Below are 24,605 nucleotides of genomic sequence, written 5' to 3'. Positions count from 1 at the left end.
CAAGCCTCATTTTGTTATGGAAGTTGTAGTAGGCAACATATATCAGTAACACTTATAACATAGGCAATAATGTTTAGTGTATGCCCTGCATACCACCCATTTAGTCCGCTTGAAATGCCCACTAATTTAACAGGCAAGTGGGTCACGTGAGATAAGTTAAATGGCAGGGGTGGATATATGTCAAGTTGGGACGAGTTAAGATTTATCCCTTACCCGGTCGTAAATGTTGGTGGGTTATTTTCTTGAACTTGAACCCAACCCTAGACCCAAAGCTAACTTAACTCTAAATATCGATATGGTTAGTCTTTAAACTCGAACCCGGCCTAAACCCAATTAAATATAATGCATACTCATTTTAGATAAAGTCTTCTCAATATTATTTATTATTATAAATATGTAATTTGAGATATAAAATGATATATATATATATATATTATTAATCATATATATATGATAAAAAATTAGAAAATCAATGATATTTTCGACTATAAAGATGTCATTACTCTGTACACATTTGAATAGAGACAATGAGTAAGTGACAATGGAACAGGCTATGTGATGTTTTGGTCCTTACCCGATCTTAAATATTAATCATGTCTAATTTTTTAAGCTGAACCCGACCTTATTTGGGCCCGATCTACCGGGTGAGCAAGTAAGGTCAGATCCTACTCACCCCTAGTTAATGGGTAAAATATGGATGTCATGCCCACACCATTTTGCAGGCAATACGGGCCACGCCGCAGGTAATGTCATATGCCTATGCATCAAACTCAGAATGCAGTATACAAAAACAAGGGAGGGCCAGATCTTATCAAACTATGAAAAATGTGAAATCATACGTGAGAATTTTTCATTCCAAAAACAGTCCTACCTAGCAAATTGATACAGCAAAAATGTGTAAAATCATGAAATTTTTTCACTTACCATCCTTCTATTTTGCCTTAATAATGTGATAAGTGATAACCCATTACATTACTACATTAAAATATAAATTACAAAATTCTTCCAAGATGGAAAAATAACCCTCAAACCCATTCTGTTTGGAACATTCTCATGTAATGTGTTTTAAGCAGAATATGGAATCCTCAAAGCCATTCTTTGAGCAAGCCAAGGTCTATCAGGTTCTGGGTCAATAAAAGGATGCATCAGGAACTGGTCTGCTTCTTCATCCATCAATTCTCTACACCATGTTGCTCGTTTGTTTGGACAGCAACCAGGTCCAAAACACCTGTACTTTTTATAAAGTTATTCCAAACTTCTTGAAATCAATAAAATTAAGAGAATAAAATGTCTCATCATACCAAGAGATAACTTATCTCCTTAAATTTACTCATTATTTGATATGTGTCTTATTTTTTTTCTTTTTATAATGAGAATAAAGTATCTCCTCATACCAGAAGATAACTTACCTCCTTCCACTAGTAAAAGTATGATTTGTGTACTGTTTTTGTTGTCCTCTATGTTCATCTAGCAATAAAAAATGTGCATGATGAAGTTAAAACTAGCTATAGAAAACATGGTGGGGACACAAGATTTCCCTATAATTGTAGGACTGTGACAAGGGTCAACTACGAGTCCTTATTCATTTACCTTAGTTTTGGATGTACTTATTAAATAGTCAATCCCAAATAGCGTCTAGAACGGCCGACCCCAAAAACACTATAGCAGTAGCAGATGACCACCATTGGGACATCTAGAAAAACTAATACAAGTGACTTAATATTATACAGATTTAACTAAAAATAAAGTCATTCATAATTGATAATCAATCATTAAAAACCATTGTCACTAAGCCTCTAAAGTTACTAAGCTTAGCATTCAAAATGAAGTGAAAACAACTGAAGATGACCCCATAATTTAGAATGGAACAGTGGAGCACAACTCTAAGTCACATAAAAGATGAACAGGAGAGTAAGTGTCTCCTGCAAACAAACAGGGCTAGCTAAAAGTGGCCATAAAATAGCAAGAAAAGAAAAGGCTGCAGAAAGGAGGTGGTTTAAGAGGGTGGCTGCACAACAAGAGAGAAACCAAGTCAGAGTGTGGAGGAAGTGAGGGTTAAATGGACATTTACCGAGGGTAAGCAAGACATTGCAAAATTATCGACTAGGTCAGGCTATTAGGTCAATGGGTCACTGGTCGAACCGATGTGTCATTAATTGAACTGATTAACTCGGTTTTCATTAATATATTCCTAATAATATTAATAGCTAACATCATATTGTAAAAAATACATGTCACAAAGGTAACTTCCGCCAAAAAAAAGTACCAAGTATCATACATTTCAATGAAGCAAACTTGCTTCCAAGTTAAGCATTCATTCGAGTAAATCAGAAGCTTCTCTAGCATTACATTTATTCTGATGTACATTTTCCGTGATGTAATCTGGTACCATCATCCGAATTTAATTGATTTATGACAAAACAACATTTTAAATGTAATGCAACAATTAACATTAACGTGATACCAAATATCAATCAATGAATCATAATATAACAAAGGTACATATCAATACCATCAGAGATTGGTTTGATTGTTCTTAGCTAGATCATTACGCAATGCATCAACTTCAAAATTGATGGGATTATAACTTTGATGCGTTAGTCAGTTATTAAGTTTATTAACTTGCCCACATATCAATATAATAAAATCAAAACACATTTATTTATATATAAAAGCAAACAAACAATCAATTAAGAATTAAGTTATTGTACATTTGTTGTAGCCTCAAGTTTTAATGAACATAGACAAGATCATTTAATTTTTTATGCATTAATCTATTTCTTTTCTTGGAGTGAATGCACTCAAATATACTCCAATTTCATTCACAACCAGAAGCACTACATGTTTGACTTAAAATACGGATTTTGCCAATTGTTATAAATTTGGTGCACCACATCCATAAGATTTCTACCATTGATCTAAGATAACAAATGTAATTAAATTAATGAATATACTTATATACACAATATGCTTTTCAAATTCTCCAAAATTAAATCGACAAATTGTATTTAGCCAATAACATGTAACATGAAGATTTTTACAAAGATGAGAATCCTAACGACTATCTATGATGTTCAAGTGAGACTCTACTTTCTTCTTATTTCTTTGGAACTTTTTCACCATCTCAACTCTAACTCATGGCAGATTTAACTTCATTGTCAACAAGACGTAACAAACAAACAAATGGCTCAATCAGTTTCACAATATCAATATATTTTTTCTAAAACCTAGAGTTTAGGACTTACTCCAAAATCTCTTTGCCTTGACTTCTTTGGCATAAACTGCAGTTGTTCATTCCTTAGATGTTACCATGACTCTTAGCGTGTCTTTTTAAGCCAAAATATTATGCAATGTAATAAAATTAGTGGGAAAACAAGTTGGGACCAGATGAAAAAATTGTCTACGGCCTATATATTTTCTCATCAAATACAATGAATAACAATGACAATAAATGTATTTGATAATATTAGAAGTTTATGACATAGTCTTATAACTTCTAGCATATGTTGTGCAACATCATATTAACACAATGGGCGACATAGGGAGCGCAATATAACTTCGGAAACTCAACCTCTAATAATCTGTCAGTTGAAACATACTTTGCCATATTATTTGTGACTATATGAACAATATTCTAAGGTCAACAAATAATATTAATTCCAGGAAAAGCTTATAAAGCAAATATGCAATTTTGGAATACCGAGAAGCATCAACATATTTAAGACAAAAACAACAAGCCAAAAATTAATCAGGATTCTCCTACATCGACCAGTCCACTCATCTACCATAAGATTACAACAATTTGCTTTCATATATTGAGATAGCTTTCAACCTATTGATTTAACAAATAGTCATGGACTCTAAAAATTAAGAGCTTTATACCCTGGATTCATACACAAATAGCATTAATCAATGGTTGATAATATGTGAAATTAACTATATTAAATGATATAGATGCATGAATCATCCATTTCGAAATCACAAAGTCACACTTCTCTATAACTTATTTACTTTGCAACACACTCTTTAGGATAGACTTAGCTCTAGGAGTTGTTTTAGGCATAAAAAATCACTCATGCGACCAGTGTATTGACGTCTTTGCCGCCCGTTGATGGTCGTATAGATAATTGTTTATACCTAGAATAACTCGAGGAGTTCAGCCTATCTTAAAGAGTGTGTGACCTTGCAATTTCAAAATAAATGATTGACGCGCCTATGTTAATTAATGTAGTTAATTATGCATATTATCAATCTATGATTGATGTTATTTGTGTCATAGGTCTGAAGTATAAAGCTGATAATCCTTAGAGTTTGTGGCTACTTGTTAAATAAGTAGATTGATGATACAAAAAAACTTGAAATCTATCGCAAGATATGAAACCAAATGGGTTTTACTCTTATGGAAGATGGATGAATTGATCGATGTAGGAGAACCCTCATTAATTTTTTTGGTCTATTATCTCAAAGGCACTGTTTTTTCTGAAATTTGTTGATCTCAACATTCCAAAACTGTAGATGTGCTTTATAAACTTTTCTGGGATATAACATTATTTGTTGGTACTAAGAATATTGTTCTCATGGTAACAAATAATATTGCAAACTAAGTTACAGTTGGCATGTTATTAGAAGTTGGATTTCTGAAGTTATATTGTGCTCTGTGTTTTCCACTGTACTACTTTCATGACTTTCACAACACAGGGAAGCTAGAAGAAGTTAAAGAGATCGTGTCATAATCTTCTAATATTACCAAATACATTTATAATCATTCTTATCTATTATAATTGATGAGAAAGCATAGGTGGTAGAGAAATTCTTCATCCAGCCCCAACTCGCTTTGCCACTTTTGGCTAAAAAAGATGCATTAAGAGTTATGATAATATTTAAGGAATGAACAATCTCAGTTTATGTCAAAGAAGCCAAGGCAAAAAGATTTGTGGATAAGTCATGGATTCTAAGTTTTGGAAGAAATATGTTGATATTGTGAAATTGATTGAATCACTTGTTTATTTGTTTATTACGTCTTATTCACAGTGAAGATAAACATACCTTGAGTTCTCTTTACCAAGCTTTTTATAAAGCTAGAGAAGAGATGATGAAAAGGTTTCCAAGAAATAAGAAGAAAGTGGAGTCTCATTACGTTTTTTATTTTAGATCAACAATGGGAATTATATGGCTGCGGTGCACCAAATTTGCAACAATTGTCGATCCATATTTTAAGTCAAATCTGCAATGCTTCTGGTTGGGAACGAAATTGGAGTGTGTTTTAGCACATTCACTCAAAGAAAAGAAATAGATTAGACGATTAAAAGTTAAATGATTCTATCTATGCTTGTTACAACGTGAGGCTACAATAAAGGTACAAATGTATAGTAATTTTAATTTTTAATTGATTGCTTGTTTTTATACATGAATAAATATGCTTTGATTTTATTATATTAACTTGTGGGCAAGTTAATAAACTTAGGAACCGACTAAGGCATCAAAGTTATAACACTATCTTGAAGTAGTTGATGACTATTCTAATTAATGGAAGAGCCACCACCTTTCTTAACCAATGAGAAGGTTGATGCATTGTATAATGATATTTCTAATATGACAATCAAACCAATTTCTTATGATATTGGGATATACCTTTACTATATTATTATTATAAATATAATTATATGATTCATTCATTGATATTTAGTATCATTTTATATTAATATTACTGTTAATTGTGACAGGTTAACTAAATTTGGATGATGATGCACAAGATAACATGTGGAAAACATGAATCAAAATGAAAGTAATGCTAGCAAAGCTTCTAATTTATTTGATGAAGAATGAGGGTCTCACTTGGAAGCAACTTTGCCTCCTTTGACATAAAGAAAAAACTTATAATTATTGTACTTTTATTATTTTATAGTTGATATTGAAATGTTCATTTTTTTACAAAAGTTACATTTCTGACATGTGTTTTTTTTTTACAATATGATGATAGCTATTAATATTATTAGGAATTTATTAATGAAAATTGATTTAAAAACAGATTCAACCAATGATTATTGGTCTGACCATTGACCCAATAATCTGACCGAGTCGATGACTGGTCTGAGTTTAATAACAATGGTATTGACATATGGTTGAGTTAAATGGTTGTATGTTAGTGTTCTATAACTTCAAATCTAGTTATTATTTACGGTCAAAATGGCATCATTTTGTTATTTTTTTTAAAACACTCAAATTGATGTCATTTTGAACTTCACGATTATTTAAAAAAAACGGTGACTCGAAAGCTCAACTAAGAACCAAGTGAGTCACTGATTTTCATGTAGCCCAATTGAGCCAAGCCAGTTCTCACTAATTATGAAGCATACACGACCCAACACCTGACTCGGACCGTTCTGGAGTCCAATTCTCGATCCAACCGGTTGAATTAGCCGATTCAAGCCAGTTTTCACAACATGGGGCAAAATAGATATTGTGAGTAAAAGGGGTAAGTAGAGTTTTGATAAGTTATAATGAGGACAAAATAGTAAGAAAATCATAAATGTGAGAAAGAACCTCAATTCTACTAAAACCAAGATCAGCGCCGTTCAAAAGCATGTCTAAATTCAAAACAGGTTAAGATCGCCACAAAATAAAGTTTATTTGCTCTGCCTTAGATTCTTTTGGATGCAACACAGTCGAGATTGTGGTCGTGATGGCGGTTGCGACAACCACTGCTAAAAAACGTCACGCTACAACGTGTCTCATAGCGGGAACCCTCCGCTCCTCCACTATTAGGGGTGTAAGTGGTTCCGGTTTAAACCGCGAAATCGATGGAACCGAACCAAACCGCAAAATGTAGTTCGATTTCGCAGTTCGGTTCGGTTATTTTTTTAAGGAACCGTTTATGTTCGGTTCGGTTTATGGTTTTAGAAATTTAGGAACCGTTGGAACCAAACCGAACTGCATATTAAAGAAATATATACAAGGGATTAGGGAATAATGTTTTATTATTGTTTAAATTCTTCAACCAATTTTCTAGCTTAAATTATCAATTTTTGTGTGAATTGTAATATTATATATGTTACTAAATTGTTATGAAATTAGTATTATATATATTATTAGTTACTAAATTGTTTCCTATTGTCTTATGATTTGGAACATATTTACAACTTTTGTGATATTGAGTTTGAAACTAACGTATATCATATATTGTTATACATGTATTGTTATATGTGTTTCTAATTATGAAATGTAAGGTTATAAATGTAACTATTATATATTTTACTAATTCATATATATATTACTAATCATGAATTTTATTGTTATATATGATTCATAATTTTTTATAATAGTAGTAGTAATATTTATCTTTTTATGGATAAACAATATCTCTTATAATACATCTTGAATATTCAATCCATGGAAGATTTTTTATAAAAAAATAAATGGAAAAATCGTGGAACCAAACCATTCAAGAGCGGTTCGGTTCTTATAGTTAAATTTGTGGTTAATTGAGCGGAACCGAACCATATATTTTTTATCGGTTCGGTCACTAAAATGCACCAAAAACCAAACCGAACCGAATTTTTACACCCCTATCCACTATAACACCTCTACATGTCGTTATTGACAACTTTGAAATATTATGCTTCTTGTTGACTTACATATACTTCGTCTTGCTACTAAGATGGAAGTCATTTGTTTTTAATATTAGTCTCTGTCATAAAACATATTTATTGATAAAACATTTATCTTTAAATCTAACCTAATCATTTCGCCTATGTTTTTTCAGGGTCTCCCCTTCCTCTAGAAATTGGATTAACATCCAATTGATCTACTCTCCTTACTAGGACTTCTAACGATCTCATCCATACATATCCAAATCACTTAAGACGTGATTTTACTATCTTTTCTCTACAATATATTCATTTCTAATCCTATCTTATTTAGTGTGTTCAATCATCCAATGCAATATTTTAATCTATGCTGCATGGAATTTATTCTTCTGTTGATATTTTACCTCTCACCATTCAGTTCCATATATTATTTCGGGTTTTATAGTTGTGCAGTTAAACTTCTCCTTAAGCCTGAAGCACTTAGACATTTCATCCAATTTGCTTGAATCCTATAGTTTACATCTTTGTTAATTCCTCATCTTTTTGTGTGATTGACCCAAGATACATAAATGTAGTGATCTGTAGTATGATATGATTTTCAATTTCTACCTGTACATTAGGGTTTGTCTGCCTCTTATTAAAATTATACACCATATATTTCGTCTTATATGAAAGTCATGTACTTCTCATGTTTGTCTCCATATTTCTAACTTCTCATTTAATTTCTCTCAAAAATCCAACTAGGACAATATTATCCGTAAAAGACATGCATTGTGGCACCAGTTCTTGGAAATGCTAGTAAGCACATCTAAGAACAATGTATACAAATAGAAGTTCAATATTGACCCTTGGTGTTATCCTATGACAATAGGAAAATCTTCTCAAACCTCACACTAGTCTTGAACTCATCATACATATCCTTAATTACTCAAAAGTAGTCGATTCGAACAATTTTCTTCTCTAAAACTTTCCACTATACCTCTCTAGGCATGTTATCAAATGTCTTCTCCAAACCAATGAAAATTGTGTATAAGCCCCTTTGGTTTCTTCGATATCTCTCCACCAATTGTTGTATCAATTATATGGCCTCCATGGTAAAGTAGGGAAGTATTTCAGGTGTTATTTATGGTAGAAAAGTATCACTTAAGCTTAGATATAATTTTTATTGCATATCTATAAGACATGTGAATGGTTCAATGTAGTATAGTACTAAATGTTAGATGGTAAAAAGCCTAAGAACAAAAGCTCAATGTTGCAAAGATAAGAATGTTACGCTCAATGATTAGAATCATATAAGACAAGATGGGATTGGTAATAAACACATAAGCAAGAAAGTAAGGATAACACCTATCATGGAAAAAACATTAGAACTCCTTAGGAAGTTTGTCAGAAGATCTTTAGAAGCCTCAATAAGAAAAATAGATTTTCACAGGATACCCAATAGTTAGACATAAAGGAAATCAAGAAAAACTATAAATGGACCAATAAAAAGTACTTAGATTTAAGTGACATTAGTGAAGATGTAATTCATGATAGGACGACCTTACCTAATGGGAAAAGACTTTGTTATTCAAATAAAATGTTGGTCTTATAGTTTCCAACTATTTAGGTTTTGCTCCAGGTGGTTTTTTTCTTCTATAAGATTGTGTTTTCACTCATTTGGGTTCAAGTTGCTCAAGGACAAATACCACTACCACATAATAAATGGAAACTCTGTTTCTATAGCGACCAAGCAATCAAAGAGGGGAACCTAGGTGGGAATAAAGAAAGAAAAGAAAGAGAAGGGGAAGATTTGGGGTAGAGTAGTTGATTAACTCATCAAGCCCATGACGGTTTCATGTTCAAATCCTGCCCACATCATGTCTAGATTTGAAGAATCTAAATGTCAACCTTAGTTGCCATCAAATTGAAGCTAGATGAACCATTTGATGGAAGAGGATAGGGACCAATCCTTCATAAAAATAGGAACCAGACAACCAGTACATTAATGAGTAGAAATGCAGAAACTATAGGTACCTAAACTGAAGCGTGCAGAAAAAATGGATCACTACCCAAATGCATGAAAATATAGTGACTATAACCCAAATGAATGAAAAATAGGGACCAAAATCCAAATGAATGAAAAAATAAGGACCAAAACCCAAATGAGAGGGAATATAGGGATCAATACCCCCATAAATTAACTATGGGCTAAAATCTTATTTAAACCTTTTGGATCTTCTAACAACAATAAAACAGTTTCCGATTTGAATTTAACCTACAATTATAATGGTTGCCATAGATCCTTAGATTTAACAAAAAAATATGGCATTTAGTTGCACCACATATATGCATAACCTGGACCTATTTCACACCCCAAAAAATAGGAAGAAAAAACTGGAAAGCATAAAACAGTGCAATGGAATCTGACATGTCATACCTGTATTCATAAAAGCAAGCGCTTCTCTCATTCTCTGTTTTCCCCCAATTATCCCATCCAACATGCTTTATGCATGGATCCATGTATGTGTAAGCAAAGACCACTCTTCCAAAAGGTCCCCATGGTCGTCCAAGATATACATATGAATTTCCTCCATTACCTGTGATAACACATCTGCAATGACAACAGAGACCAGTCATAGGTAGAATAGAAAAAAGATATAAGGAACCAAAATATCCAGAAATAAAAACCCATGACAGGGAAGAGTAAACCAATATCTTAAAGGAAGTATAGGCCTAACATTATTTTTCCTTGTAAACATAAGATTTAGTTATCTAGAAGTGTGTATAAATATCAAGCTTGCTGAGTACTATTTCACTGAAGCAATTTCATAAAATCTTCCTTATTCTCTCTCTTACTTTCAATTTTAAAAGCATGATCCTCTTTGACAGTAGCATGCTCCTATTATCAGAATCAGTCAGTCATCAACAACTTTTGCCCATGTTGAATTGGAGGGGTTTAGGTAAGGAGGGGGGAAATAATAGAATAGAGACTCGAAATAATGAGATTGATATTGATATTGAAACTAATACAATGATAATGTGATAAAAAAGACAAACCCAAAGTCCTATTTGTACAATTATACTAATACTAGACTTCTAGTCCTATTCAAATAGGCAAACAAATCAGGAAATATAAATTGAAAACAAATCCTAGGAAAATGTCTAAGATACTCCAAAGATATTTTAAGAAAAAAATGATATAATAAGATATTTTTCATATATTCCAATAAACCCCAGTATGAGTGATGATTTCTGATCACAAGCACAAAGAGAGAAGAATGTTGCTTTGGGATATCACAGTAACGATCGATATTTTTCCATCATCTATAAAAGCTTAAACTCGGTTCACTTTGTTGTATGAAAAAACATTATCTTAGGGACTAATTCTTTCTTTGTTGGACTGGTTAAGAACTTCTAATGACTAAAACATAGTAATAAGTGGAATATGAGATTGTTAACACTAGACAGTGGTCAATTACAAACCTCAAGAATACATAACCAGTTGTTTCCTGTGAAGATTTTCTGCTCTGTGCGGTTATGAACCCAGCAGATTTGCAGTGGATATGGCAGTGCTCCAAAAGAGCAGTGCTATTGCCAAAGATGAAGTCCACATTTCCTTCAATATAGCAATCTTTCAAATATTGTTTTCCATAATGTAAGTACAATGTGTCCTGCACCACAATCACAAAAGAAATTTATCCCTTCATATCTCCAGAGATTGTCCCCTAATGAAACAGAATCTGGGCCAATGTATTGAACATAAGACCAGCTAGTCAGCCAATCATGCCCCAAATTAATTTAAGATACTAATATTTAAAAACAAAGGCTAGAAAGATGAAAATCGTAACTTATACAAAGAAATTGTCCAACAAAGCAATCACTTAATCGAAGTTTTTTTAAATATATTTATAACCCATACTGAATTCTTTGATGGTCTTCAAAAATATTTCAGCAATTCAACAAGCATAAATCACCAACATAAAAAACTTTAAGAAGGCTCTAACCGATATAAACTAATACATCAAGATAGTGGAGTTACCTGCCATCCAAGGAACCGGCAATTATAGAAGGCACATCTATCTGCTGTTACTCTAATTGCCACTGCTTGCCCTGAACCCTGCCAGAAAAAGAAGATACTAATTGAGATGCAGAAGTATGAAGGAAAAATACCAAAACATCTAATGATTTTGAGACAATATCTTAGAAAAGTGACAGATTTAATGTCAACTATTGGAGGTTTTCAGCATTAAGCAGATCCAGAAACCTCTAAAAAGGAAAAGATCTCAAACTGCTAGTAATCTCTCATATAAATACTACATCTGTAACTCTGTAAGTAATGCCACAACAGGCTAACTACATATAATAAACATGTCAATTACCAACAAAGGGAACTATCCAAATATGTTTTCATGAACACACAGAATCTTACTGCCACTTTTCCTTTAACTAATGCACACATATCCATTTACCAAACAATGCAAACCAGTCCTCATCAAAGTAATGATAGATAAACTGCAGTTACCAGATTCTGTTGTTAACTCTGCATATGGCTACCGAAACTCACCATACCGTGCACCTATGAAGCACAGATACGGATACGTGTGTCGGATACGATACGTATCCGATACGTCGATACACATTTTTTCTAACATATAGGATACGACACGTTCAAGGATACGTGTATAAAATAATAAAAAACACATAAAATATGATAAAATTATAAGTGTAAATCAAACTATCCAAAGTAAAAAATATAATGGAAATTGAAAATCATTGTCCTCCAAAATTCCAAGTATCAAAATTACAAAATATAGTAGAATAATTCATAAAATTGCTTATTGTCTAGCCCTAGAAACACGAATAGTATCAATTTCATCTCATCCTTGATAGCGATGTTGTGGATCAGAGAGTCGGTTTGGTGGACCGACTATTGCAGGGTCAATGCGGTATAATAGTATGTTGGTATGAGTCTTTGTGACCTTTAAATAAGTCGGTGTTTTATTGAAAATGAATCTATCTTATCCTATTTTATTGAAAACGAATCTATATTATCCTATATTTTTTGGAAACAAATCTGATACGTATCTTGATATTTATTTTTTTTTTTTTGGATACTCTACGGATACGTATCCTTCGCGAATCCGAGCATATCCCTGTCGAATACATGTCGGACACCGACACGCGAGAATGTTTGATGAATCCGTGCTTCAGAACCGTGCACCACATATTAGGTGCATCTCAAAGAAAGTCTAAGTCTTATATTAATAATAATAATATAAAAAGGGATGAACTGGGTGCTCAAACAAACTGTGTGCCCGTACCATGTATTCGGTAATAATGACATAAATGATAAACTAGCACAAGCAAAATCCTTAAAAAATAATGAAGGTTTCACAAGCATTACCTCAGGTGAAGAATTCTCAAAAGTAATATTCTCGGCAATGAAGTCCTCCCCTTCTACAATGGTACTTCCGCAGCCAAATGTCCCAGTCCCTATCACCCTAGCAGGCTACAACAAAAATCCAACACCAAACAAAAAAGTTAACAATTTGACACATACGCCTTGAACCCAAGAGAAGAAATAATATAAAAAGAAAAATAAAGTTTTGACATTCACCCAGTAACAGATATAAAAGGAAACTTTTTTAGTTATACCATCTTCTTTTAAAATTCATATCATATAGATTCGACAAAGTTTTACTTTGGTTGTCGACTACCTAACACAACTTTCACCTACGGGTGATATGGACCCAAATGAAGATGAATATCCACAAAGGCCCACTCCTTTTGGTTATATGATGTTGAGAAGTATATTTCTAATGACTTAAATCAATTCGACCCTAGTTTAGTTTAGCACAAAGACTCCCTTGGAAAAACCCTAAATTTAGTGTTAGTATTCTAAGAGTATGTGAAGGCCACAAAAAAAGGCAAGAAAGTTCATTCTTCAAATCAACTTTGTTTCAAAGAACCGGGTATTTATAGCATCAAGTACACTAGGCAAGAGTAAGTATTATTGTAGAAAAGATAATAGAATCGTGTCTTTAAGTGATTTGAACATGCGTGAGGGAGACCAATAAAAACTGCATAAGGAGTATACATGAAATGAAGTCCAATTGTTAAAAGGAGTAGGGAGAACAAGAAAAATCATAGACAAAATTATTAAGAAAGAGATCAATGTTCTCTTCATGAATATGATTCATGATATAACATTATGACATCTTTTGATTAGTCGAACCATCTTGTTTTAGAAATTACTATATCAAACTCCCAGTTTTTGTTATACTTACACTTGCTGAGTGATTGATACAAATTACACAAACCTTCGACTACTCAACAACAATGCATCACTATAGTGCCGTAAGGCCCGGCTAGATTCCCAAAAACACGAGACGGTAAGGGATACCTTGGTAGTAACGAAAAAACCTTCAAATACTCCAATTTCCACTTAAAAAACAACAACCGCGTAGCTATTAAACCACATGATGAAAAAGATGAAGAAAATATGCATACTTGGTGGTGATCGATTCCTGCGGCGGTGTTATTCCAAGTAAGAAGAGTGTCCTCAGGGCGCAAACCAGCAAGAGTTATGAAATTCTTCGTCTTTGGAACGTACACCGGTTGCCGGTAGATTCCCGGCGCCACACGGATCAAAGTCCGGCGAGTGTTTCCGAGTGGCACGGCGTCGATTGCTTCCTGCACCGTTTGGAAATCTCCGTTTCCGTTCTGTGATACCGTGAATATGCAAGCTGCCATTTTAGTTCTCGAGATCTATCTATACACGGTTGTGTTTCTTGTGCCGCCGTGTCTTATGTCTAAGTTTTGGTTTGTGTTCCCGAGGTAACACATGGATTTGTTTACACGGTATTAAAGAAATATTCTCGGTCAGGTTTAAGTTCAAAAATTTATTTTAATTGGGTAAGGTACAAATATGATTTGATGAGGTCGGTGATCATTCATTATATTTTTATTTACGTATATTCAATTATGTATATAATAAGAGAATAAAATATCTTCTTCAATTACTAAAATTATGACATGTATTATATTTAATCATTTTTTATAATAATATTTTTAAAACTAAATAAAATAGCACACATGTCATATTTTTACTTGTCGTAAGAGATAGAGATGACAAAAACGAGCAAAGCCCATGGGCCCACCCACATAGCGTGCAAAATTTTGGAGCATAAAAATTTTGTTCATTAGCTCATTTAGCCCTGCCCGTTTGCCTGCTATGCCTGCTGACATTTCTATTAGGCAATGTGGGCTGCCCATGGACATTACGTAAGAGAAAAAATAAGAAAAACTCAAAAAAATTATGATATGATGTGATTTAATGCCTAAAAACATTTGTTCAACTTCATATAAAATATCAAAGTATTTTTAAAAAAATTCTCGTCAACCACTTTATTTAATTTGTTTACTTTATTCTATGAATTTTTTATTTATCAATGTTCGCGGACCGCCTGTATGTCTGTTAGCCCATTTTAAAACGAGCAGAACATTCAACTTTGTCCGTTAAGACAATGCGGGCATGCCCGCACCAGCTTAAACTTTGCGGGCATTTGCGGGCACGAGCAAAACGAATTGAGCAATTCATTTTGCCATCTCTAGTAAATATAAGTTATTTCTTTGTACGAAGAGATACTTTGTTCTCATATAATAATTATATCTCTTTGATTCAATGTAATTAATTCTCTAATTTTTTGTCATCATTATACATAATTAACAATATATATACATATATCATATATCTAAGTGATTTATAATAATAAATAATATTAAGAAATAAGATAATTTAATCTCCTTATCTAACCTTGGTTTTCTGATAACCTTTGATTTTCTTATGATGATGAGATTATATAACAGTACACGGCAGACATGTCAATAAGGTTTCAACTACATTTTTCAGTGATTTTATTATTATTTTTTAACATCTATTTTTATTATTGAAGCATATCTACACATTATTTTTTGTATATCTTTGTGCATGACTGATTTAGTTTATAAACTTCTTGTTGAATGAAAGTTCTTAACTTGATCTAACCTGAAAAATTAACAAGTTGTATATTTTTTTATATCGACTTTTGAACCTACAACCTATGATTGATATATTTTCCTATTTAGAAACGGACAAGAATTATGATAGCTCATGAACTTTCATTACCTTCCTTTATTTTGTGTATCACATGTATTCATGTCAATTTGTTAATGAAAGTTTGTATTTAATTATGTACATCACCTTGCTTTATCATGTGTATGATGAAAATTCTATGTGGTTATGAATGTTATGGATGGTTGATAATTTAAACAACATAACATTGGCAAGATAGAAAACGTGAAATATTATCGAAATACTTGAGTTTTGCTGACCTTTAACCTGACCTAGCAGTATGCAAACCTTTAGTTAAAAATAAATGCCCACCCCAATAGCTACACAAAGGATGAATGAGTATTCAAAAATATTTAATTGGAGCCAAAAATAAAAGCGGATACATACTATTTGTTTAAATAAAGGTAAATGTATTTTAGTCCATGTAATTAACAGCTCTAGCCTGACTCTCTTATGGAAGTGTCTCCATTATGATCACCAACTGCCACGACCCATTATTCGGTTGGAAACCAACTTTACAACCTAGGAAGAGACAAACTCGATTTCAACATTTCTCAAATAAATTGGAGTCACTATTATGTCTTCTGCGGTTAAAATATAGAAAACTATGTGTATGTCTGAATTGGATAGAATGGTCTTTAAACAAAGATACTAAGTTCGTAAGTCGATTATGGATCAAGGAATGTATTAGCACTTCATTCACGCGTATTAAAATGATACACTTGCTAATCATATGGACTTTTATACCCTTAAACACATTTATTTATTAAAACAAAAATATTTTCTTTTTCAATAATTTATCTTGCTCATATGTATCCCTAGGTGCAATAGGAAAATCAAGACTACGTTGTTCTAGTTGAAAATAAGAGTTGGTTGATTTGATTTTAATTATTTTATTTGGTTTAAATATTTAATCATCTCAACGGAACTAATAGCGAAGAGATAGTGTTGGTCGTGACCTTCTTTCCATTTTCAAAGAAGTTAGAGACAACAAGAATAATAATCAGCTATAAAAGCTTCATCAAATTTATTTAATAATTAAATAAGTGATTGATTAAAAATATATGTTATTGATTTTAAATGGAATTAATAGCGAATATATGATGTTGGTTGTAGATTTTCTTCCCATTTTCAAATAAGTAAAAGAAGATGTAAACCATAATTATACTATAAAAATTTCACTAAATTAATTTTGGTAATATATTTTTATTATTGTTATTTTCCTATTAACTAGAATCAATATTAAAGAGACGTCACTTGTCACATACTGACTTTCTGCTTGAGGCTGAAAGAAAGAAACGATATTTGTCACGATTGAGCTATTCAAATTCTATAAAATTATTTAGGCGGTAAGAAATCAAAAAAAATACGATATATTGTGAAGACAAGTCCAAATAGTATAAAAGTCGATGTTTATTCTTTATTTTGGTTAGTTACAATATAATACGAGAGTAATTTAAACACCTCCTTAAACTTATTGATGTAGTTTGTAACGAATAAAAAATAATGAATATACATCAAATTTATACTTTTTGGACTTCTCTCCACAATATAACATATTTTGTTAGACTTAATTACACCCGTCACTATTTTTGTTTAAGAAATTACACTTATATCTCTTACAATGGTAGTTAGTGTAATATATATGTATAAATATGGGTGGTTTGTGTAGGTTTTAAAAAGGTCTGGATGGTTTGTGTAATTTCACTAAAACACAGGGGGTGTTAGTGTAATTCACTCAATTTTTAATTATTTTTCAAATAAATGGAATCAATAACAAATAGACGGTGCTGATTATAAACCGACTTTCCACTTGAGACAAAAAGGAAGAGATAACGTAAATCACAATGGGGTTTTCAAATTCCATAAATTTATTATTATAATTATTAATATTTAAAAAAAAACTAAACAAATTAATTATGAACATTTTTATTACTAAGAAAGAGTATCATTTTTCATTTAAATATATTAGAAACATAAAAATAAAATAAATTATAACAATTTGCACGGGATGGTCATGTGTCAACTAAACGTTGGTCGAGGAAAAAGGTTGGAGTTGATTGAGAAGGCGTCAATAACGTAGACTGGGTATGAGACAATTGTCCATGTGCCTTACTATGGTTGCCTAACTAGATGACAACGATTAGGCGTGATATGATGACCACATGATTGCCATGTCTAGGCGGACGACATGTACTAAAATGGTGGTGGTGTTGGCGAATAGTAAGGCGAAATGTATTGCTTGGGAGACAGGAATGGTTGTGGCAATCAAAATAGAGGCGGCTGCCCAATCGCGACCTAACACAAGTCACCGATAGAACTAATGAGTATCTTAATTATTTCGACAAGGATTAACTGGTAGCTAATTGTCACGGTTAGTGCATGTTTCATGTGTCCATGATTCACACACTAAAATTAGAGAGAAAAAGGCAATAATGTTGTCTTACATTTGGTGTTTTTTGGAGTGTTTTGGTTTTTTTTTTCCTTTTCTAGTCTATTTTCTCTTTCATTCTTTGCTTTTTTTCTCTCCTTTTTGAATGGTAAATATTTTGTAACTCTGAATTAATTAAAAAATAAACTTGTAACTTAATTTTTTTAATTTCTAAAACTATTAAATAAATTCTGAAAATTTAAAACAAAATTGCTCATTTATTTTTTAATTTAAAATTCAAAATCGCTAATTATTTTCGGAATAAATAGTTGAAAATTAAATAATCGTCGATTATAATTCGAAGTTAAAAGTTGGTCTAGGACATCTAAATATTTTACTATTTGATACAATTATTTATCAAAAAATAAATCTCTAGTTCACATACAAATATTTCATTTACCTTTAAAAAATTATCAGAGTACACTTTTAGGACAAAAAATTCTTTGTGACAATAAAATCTAAAAATTACTAGAAACTCATAAATGGACTAAAAAGCATTTAACTCTATAAAATAAAAAATGACAAGAATGTCCTTTTCATTATTTTGAAATTTATAGTTTTTATATTTTGTATTTCTTTTTATTATTTTATTTATTTTTTGTGTGGAAATAGGTCGACAAAATTGGATATTTACAATTGTAAAGCATGATAGGGATCTTTTAGGTAAGAGTTGATTCTAGAAAAAATTATGAGACAATCCAAAATCTTCCATAGTGTCTTCTTTTGAAAAGAAAATCGGTCAGCATCCTAATTAGGGATGACAATTAAAACTGGACTCGTGGGTAACTGTCCGAACTCAACCCGAATTTAACGGATAAAACCCATGTGATTGAGTTCGGATTTTACCTAGGTTCAACTTTCGGGTTTGGTATAGTTGATATCCTACCTCGAACCTAATTAGTATATATACAATTATAGTATTATATATAAATACATATATAAAACCTATATATATATATATATATAAATTTGACATATATATAGAATATATATATAAATACATGTTTCAGAAGGGTTCCCATCGGGTTCAGGTTACCCGAAATCTGACGGGTTCGGAGATAATATCATTATTTTCAATCTCCCTTAATTCGGGTTCGGGTTCAAGTTTTGGATTTTGGGTTCAAAGTTAGGTAAGCACAAACTCGATCCCAACCCGCCCTATTGTCATTCCTAATCCTAATAGGTTTAATACGCTCATATTCGAATCCGAACTGTTGCTCCAGTTTGAGATCTAGAGTTTCTTTTGTCCATATTTTGAACTTTCCCCATTACTTACCATATATGTAAAAAAATTACGGCTTCAACTTATTTCTTATATGGCTTAGTATGGCTTTTAATTCAGGTTTCTCTCAAGACGACTTTCCCCTTTTAATTGTATGGATCCTTAATTTGTGCTTAAACTACCTTTCAGGTTTCAGCCTAATAGGTTTTTTTGTTTGTTTTAGGAAATATTGATTTAAGGATGACAAAGTGCAAATTAGTGGCGCTTTTTGAGAGAAAACACACACACAGACACATATATATATATATATTTGGAGTAAGTTTTCTCTTTACCCTAGTGCATATTTCAAATAGATCATTCTCCCTAACCTTTAGCTTATGTCACATCACCCATACCAGACTAAGTATCACCTCGTCAATCCATTTCACCTTTAGAATCTATTCAACTAGTAGAGTATCATCCCATGACTCCCATACCTCAAATCTAGTTCTAGAATCTAACATCGAGGTTATACTCCTAGAATAGTTGTTCTAGATTCTGAAAGTGTGTCACAACCTCATTAAACTTCTCTCCACCATAGTCCTCAATTAGAACATTTTGCCTCATTTTACCAATTTACATATTGGAACCATCCATTCATCAAAGATGGGATGAGATGTATGCTACTCTGAAGAAGCATAAAACAGCCTGCAAACAATGCTTCAATCTATGAAGAAGGCAAAATAACATGAACAAGACTTCTAACATAAAACGTTAGATCAACTAGTACCCGTGTAGATGATGCCACAAGACGTTTTTAGGACTTGTGATCTTAGAGTCTTAGGCGTTTTAGAGTTGTAGGCTTACTTTTTGTGCCAAGCAATATACTTTGAAGATCCTTTGGAGGTACCATTTGAAGTGAACCTCCTTTGGAGGTCCTTGTTAAACAATCATTCTAATGTAAAACTTATATAGTTGGGTGTTATGAATATAGGATGGTATCTTAACTAACATACATCATCATAAAGAACATTGATGATGAATTTATGGAAGGTAAGAAATGGAAATGAAGAACTCGAATAGTGCTACAACCAAGATTGATTGATAAACCAACGATTGGAAGTTATGAAGGGTGACTAGCTCGATGATAAGTCCATGGATCAAATCAGTTAAGAATCAAGAAGAAGACTCCTCACAATATGAAGTAAGTAATATGTTTAAGCTAGAATTCAAGATATGTTGATTCATCAAAATGGAGGTACATTTATAGGCAGTTGAACTAGATAAGAAGACAACCTCCACTAACGAAAATGCAAATTATAAGAAAGTAATAAATGTTTTGTCCCCCACTAAGTCCTTTGGGGCAATGCTAAATCAACAAGTAGGTATAAAAATACAACCTCAGTTGTCCCAAACAAGCACAGAAAGTAAGTGGTTGTCTAATCCACATGGACTTGCTTACTCAACCTTTCAAGATCAAATAACCACTTTAAGTTGGATTTCAAAAGGGTTTTCAATTGGTTGTTGTTTTGGTTGAAAAAGTTTTGAATAATAAAAGTGTTGGAATTCAGATATGGGATTGACTCACTATTCATAGCAATAAATTGACAAACAATCAAGCAATAAAACAAGTACAATTTCACACAACATTTGACCACAATTCCACTAAGAAGTAATATTTTAGTCTACTTAGAAACTCATGAAATAAAACTCAAACCTTAAATACAAGATTAATGATTATGATACACATGCATACCTCTATGTCTATTAACTATGCAAATGAGTTGAGATTAATGCATATCTTCAATGTTGTTAGCCGCCAATGTTTTGGTGTATACTAACACTTTACCAAAATTAGATCTAGGTCTTGTAACTAACTTGATAAAATTATGATTTATGAACCATCAAACGTGTCTCTATGTCTAGTAACACACACCGTCGAGTTTGAGAGTTTTCAATACAAATATGAATCCATGTCTAGCAAAAATAAGAGCAAAGACATTCATTGGACTATCAAACCAGGATTTCGCCTCAAGATTTTTTTCATAAAATCAAACTATGCCTTTTGTCAAACACATGGTAAGAATTAAGAATATAGCATGAATAATTCATAAAAATCATGTCATTTCATTCATAAATCGAACTACAAAATACATCAATGAATAATTAAACCAATCTCAGCTAAGAACCAATCTAATTAAGTATTCTCATACATAACTCAATAAAAATGGACTTCAGAATTTGAGTTCATGGAGATGTGTCCATCTCCTCATGAACATCAAATATCCATATTATTCATACTTTCTAATCTTTACATCCTAAATCCAACTTACATAAACTTACACATTAAGGAGACTAGAAACCGTACTAAGAAAATACAAAGTTATAGAAATATCAGTTTCTAACTCCCTAGATGAAATTTGTGATAATATCTCCCCAAAGTTAGTCTTTTGATGCTCTTTTTTATGTTTACGGATCTGGGTTCTTGCACTCAGAGCAGCAACGGTGCACTAAGCGCACCTCCATTCAATTCAGACCTTTAGCTTGGCTTCCTCCATGCTTAGCGTGGCTTCCCACAGTCAGCACCATTGAACTGGGCTCAGCTCCTGCGATGAGCGAAGTTGATCAGATTTGAGGCTTTTGCATGTTTAGCCCAATTTGATCCATTCTCGGCCAATTCATTCTTTTTTGACCTAAGACACATAGATGGACTTGGAAAGTGAGATTAATGCAATTTATCATCAAAATCTCAACTATGATTATATAAAGTATGTATTTAGAATCAGAAATTGCTAAACTAACCTTATGGATTAAGGTAATTTTGGCACTTAACATGCAAGGAATAGGCAAACCTATAAAATGATATACAAACCATAAAAAACGTGGGTTTTAGCCTATATGGGCCCATAGTTGTGTAAGCTTGTGGGTTTTAACCTTAAATGTGTAACACTACCCTTGGCTCTAAGTCTTCTTCCTCCGGTTGGGCTTCAGTTAGGGCCCCAATGACTTTTGGTAATGCTTCTCTGGCCCTTCTTGTCCTTATCATACACCATCCTAAGCCTCAGAGTTCTTGGTGTGGCTTATCCATGTCCACATCAGACGTCAATCTCTTATATTTGTAGCTAATTGACTCAATTTGATTATTATTTGTTTATTTATACAATTAATAATGTCTCACAGATAATATTTTACTTTCAGTATGTTTTGGAAGGAAAACCAAGGAATCAAACTATAGTAGTCCGCGCAAAATTGAAACACCATATTCATTCATCATTGGATCGAGACGAGTTTTAGGTATGATGTTACTAACACAGAACATCAATATAAATGACTGAATTGGTGAAATATGCAAATTAGCTCTCTTAAAGTGATAAAGAGACAACAATCATGGGTAGTCTGAGTAACATTGTAACACCGCATTCGTCTACTATTTGATCATAACATATGAAGCTACAATATGAATGGTTGGATCAACAAAATATGTAAAATCGACCTCGCTGAGTGAGAATTGGGAAGAATGTTGGCACTGTTGGCTGATTACTTTCGATGAGCAAGGATATTTTGTTAACCGACAAATCATCAATGAAATATTGAATCGGATTGTTCCAAACAATTATAAAGACTTGTTGTATCAACAAGGAATCGAACGATATTGACATGTTCGACAATAATTATGGTCTTAATCTAATGGACTTATCAATAGTGATTTTGATTTTTTAACTAAATAATTATAAAATAAATTGAAGATAAAAACATTAGAATTAGAATTCACTGCTCGACATTTCAATATCAGAATGCTTTATCTCACAAAACTATCTATACTTTGAATTATTCAATATCATTTTTATCTAACATCATTAATATAATAATGATAATATTAACAACTCATTTCCTAACCATCAATTCCTTGAGTGATTATCAAAGTGAATTGTAGTAAGCTTGGATGTTATCTTGACTAATCAATCTAAATCAATTCCTAGAAATTAGACCCACTAGATGATATATTCTAATTCAAACTCATACATGTTATTTCCACCAACACATTCAACATCTAAAATTATGCTTTAGATGATCAAACTAAAACCAACGTTAAAAACAACAATAAACCATAGAAATCATGACATAAATTTGACTAAACTGAAATGAATTAAAATAGATACATCAATGTGAGTGACTACATCTAATCTCAACAAAAAAGAAGTTATCTACTCATTTTCATGGAAACAAACACAATGGTGAAGAAAAGATGAATACCTTCCAAGGAAGAGCACCAAGGTGAACTCACAACAAGGTTACAATGCCTTCAATATTCAACTCTACCTCTCCTACGGGTTGCAAAAACCCTAAAGCTACATGTCTAAGCCTAAGAAAAATGAAGGAATGGGGAAAAGTTAGGGTTAAAGATCATGTGGTTTTCCCTTTTAAAGTTGTAGAAATTCACACACTTTTGCTCAACGACGGGTTCTTGCTCTTCGAAAATGGCGAGGCAATCCTAACATTCTACCCAATTGTCGCTTAGCAAGATCGATTTTAAAGACTTCACTGATCCCACCATTTTTCTTGAGGATCCATATGTTATGAATATCATACCTAAAATTTTGCTTGATCTAACTATGAACGAACGCAATATGATAATTTTACTCGGACTACCTATTATTACTATTTCATTCTCGCTCACCAAGCTTCGACTAACTCTAAGAGAGTTGATTTGCATAATTCAATGACCCGAGTGTTTAGATTGAATTTCCATGTGTTAGGAATGTCATATTAGAAACTTTTCTCGATCTAATAGTGAATAAATGTGGTGTTTCATTTTTACTCGGACTGCTATGGTTTGAATCCTTGCTTTTCCTTCCAAATTATACCTAAAAGTAAAATATTAACAACGAAACATTAATAATAGCATGCATAAAAAACTATACACAAATTAAGTTGATTAATTAAAATGTAATGAATTAGAGTCGAACAGTACTATCAAACGATATCCACAATTCATAAATTTCACACTTATCAAATAATTAACACTAAATTCTACAATATCTAAATTTGCAAAAGAGGGAGAAAGAAACTAAAAAAAAATAGTTAAAATTATTATAGCTTTATAAGTACTATATGGATTGAACATAAAATTTGAAAGTTAAAACGATCAATTGAGCATGAAAGTGGAAGAAGTTGAGTTTGTAACCTAGGTGAACATTGATCCTAACACAGACGTGGATTATGACAACCTGTGTTGTTGTGAGAGTGTGACAAAACATGCCTCCATGAGTATGAGCCACACTCTGTCGTCGT

At 32.3% G+C, this 24,605-nt stretch overlaps 1 protein-coding gene across 3 annotated transcripts; it reads right to left on the bottom strand.

The window, feature by feature from the left end:
- On the bottom strand, positions 784–14,450 carry LOC109361231 (pectinesterase 31-like). Of its 3 annotated transcripts, none has more exons than XM_019606617.1 (6): positions 14,079–14,450; positions 12,973–13,077; positions 11,608–11,685; positions 11,052–11,239; positions 10,006–10,179; positions 784–1,228 (listed from the first exon to the last, which is right to left on the bottom strand). In XM_019606617.1, exons 1-6 carry the CDS (start codon positions 14,319–14,321, stop codon positions 1,066–1,068), a joined length of 951 nt encoding a protein of 316 aa, XP_019462162.1. In that variant the 5' UTR covers positions 14,322–14,450; the 3' UTR covers positions 784–1,065. The 3 variants fall into 3 exon arrangements, with proteins under 3 accessions (XP_019462162.1, XP_019462164.1, XP_019462163.1); XM_019606619.1 differs by lacking the exon at positions 784–1,228 and adding an exon at positions 1,365–1,467; XM_019606618.1 differs by lacking the exon at positions 784–1,228 and adding an exon at positions 9,450–9,537.

Source organism: Lupinus angustifolius, chromosome LG11 (genome assembly GCF_001865875.1).
Source record: "Lupinus angustifolius cultivar Tanjil chromosome LG11, LupAngTanjil_v1.0, whole genome shotgun sequence".
Classification (NCBI taxonomy): Eukaryota; Viridiplantae; Streptophyta; class Magnoliopsida; order Fabales; family Fabaceae; genus Lupinus; species Lupinus angustifolius.
Note: the sequence above shows the minus strand (reverse complement) of the source record. Positions and strands in the feature narration are given on the sequence as shown.

Bases quoted from the DNA above. Each gene is read 5' to 3' on its own strand.
- LOC109361231 (XM_019606617.1), bottom strand. From the start codon at position 14,321: ATGGCAGCTTGCATATTCACGGTATCACAGAACGGAAACGGAGATTTC. The intron at 11,686-12,972 runs GTAATGCTTGTG...TTTTTCTGGCAG, and splicing joins TTGAGAATTCTTCACCTGAG to GGTTCAGGGCAAGCAGTGGC. The intron at 10,180-11,051 runs GTTTGTAATTGA...TTGTCATTGCAG, and splicing joins ACTGGTTATGTATTCTTGAG to ATGTGTTATCACAGGTAATG.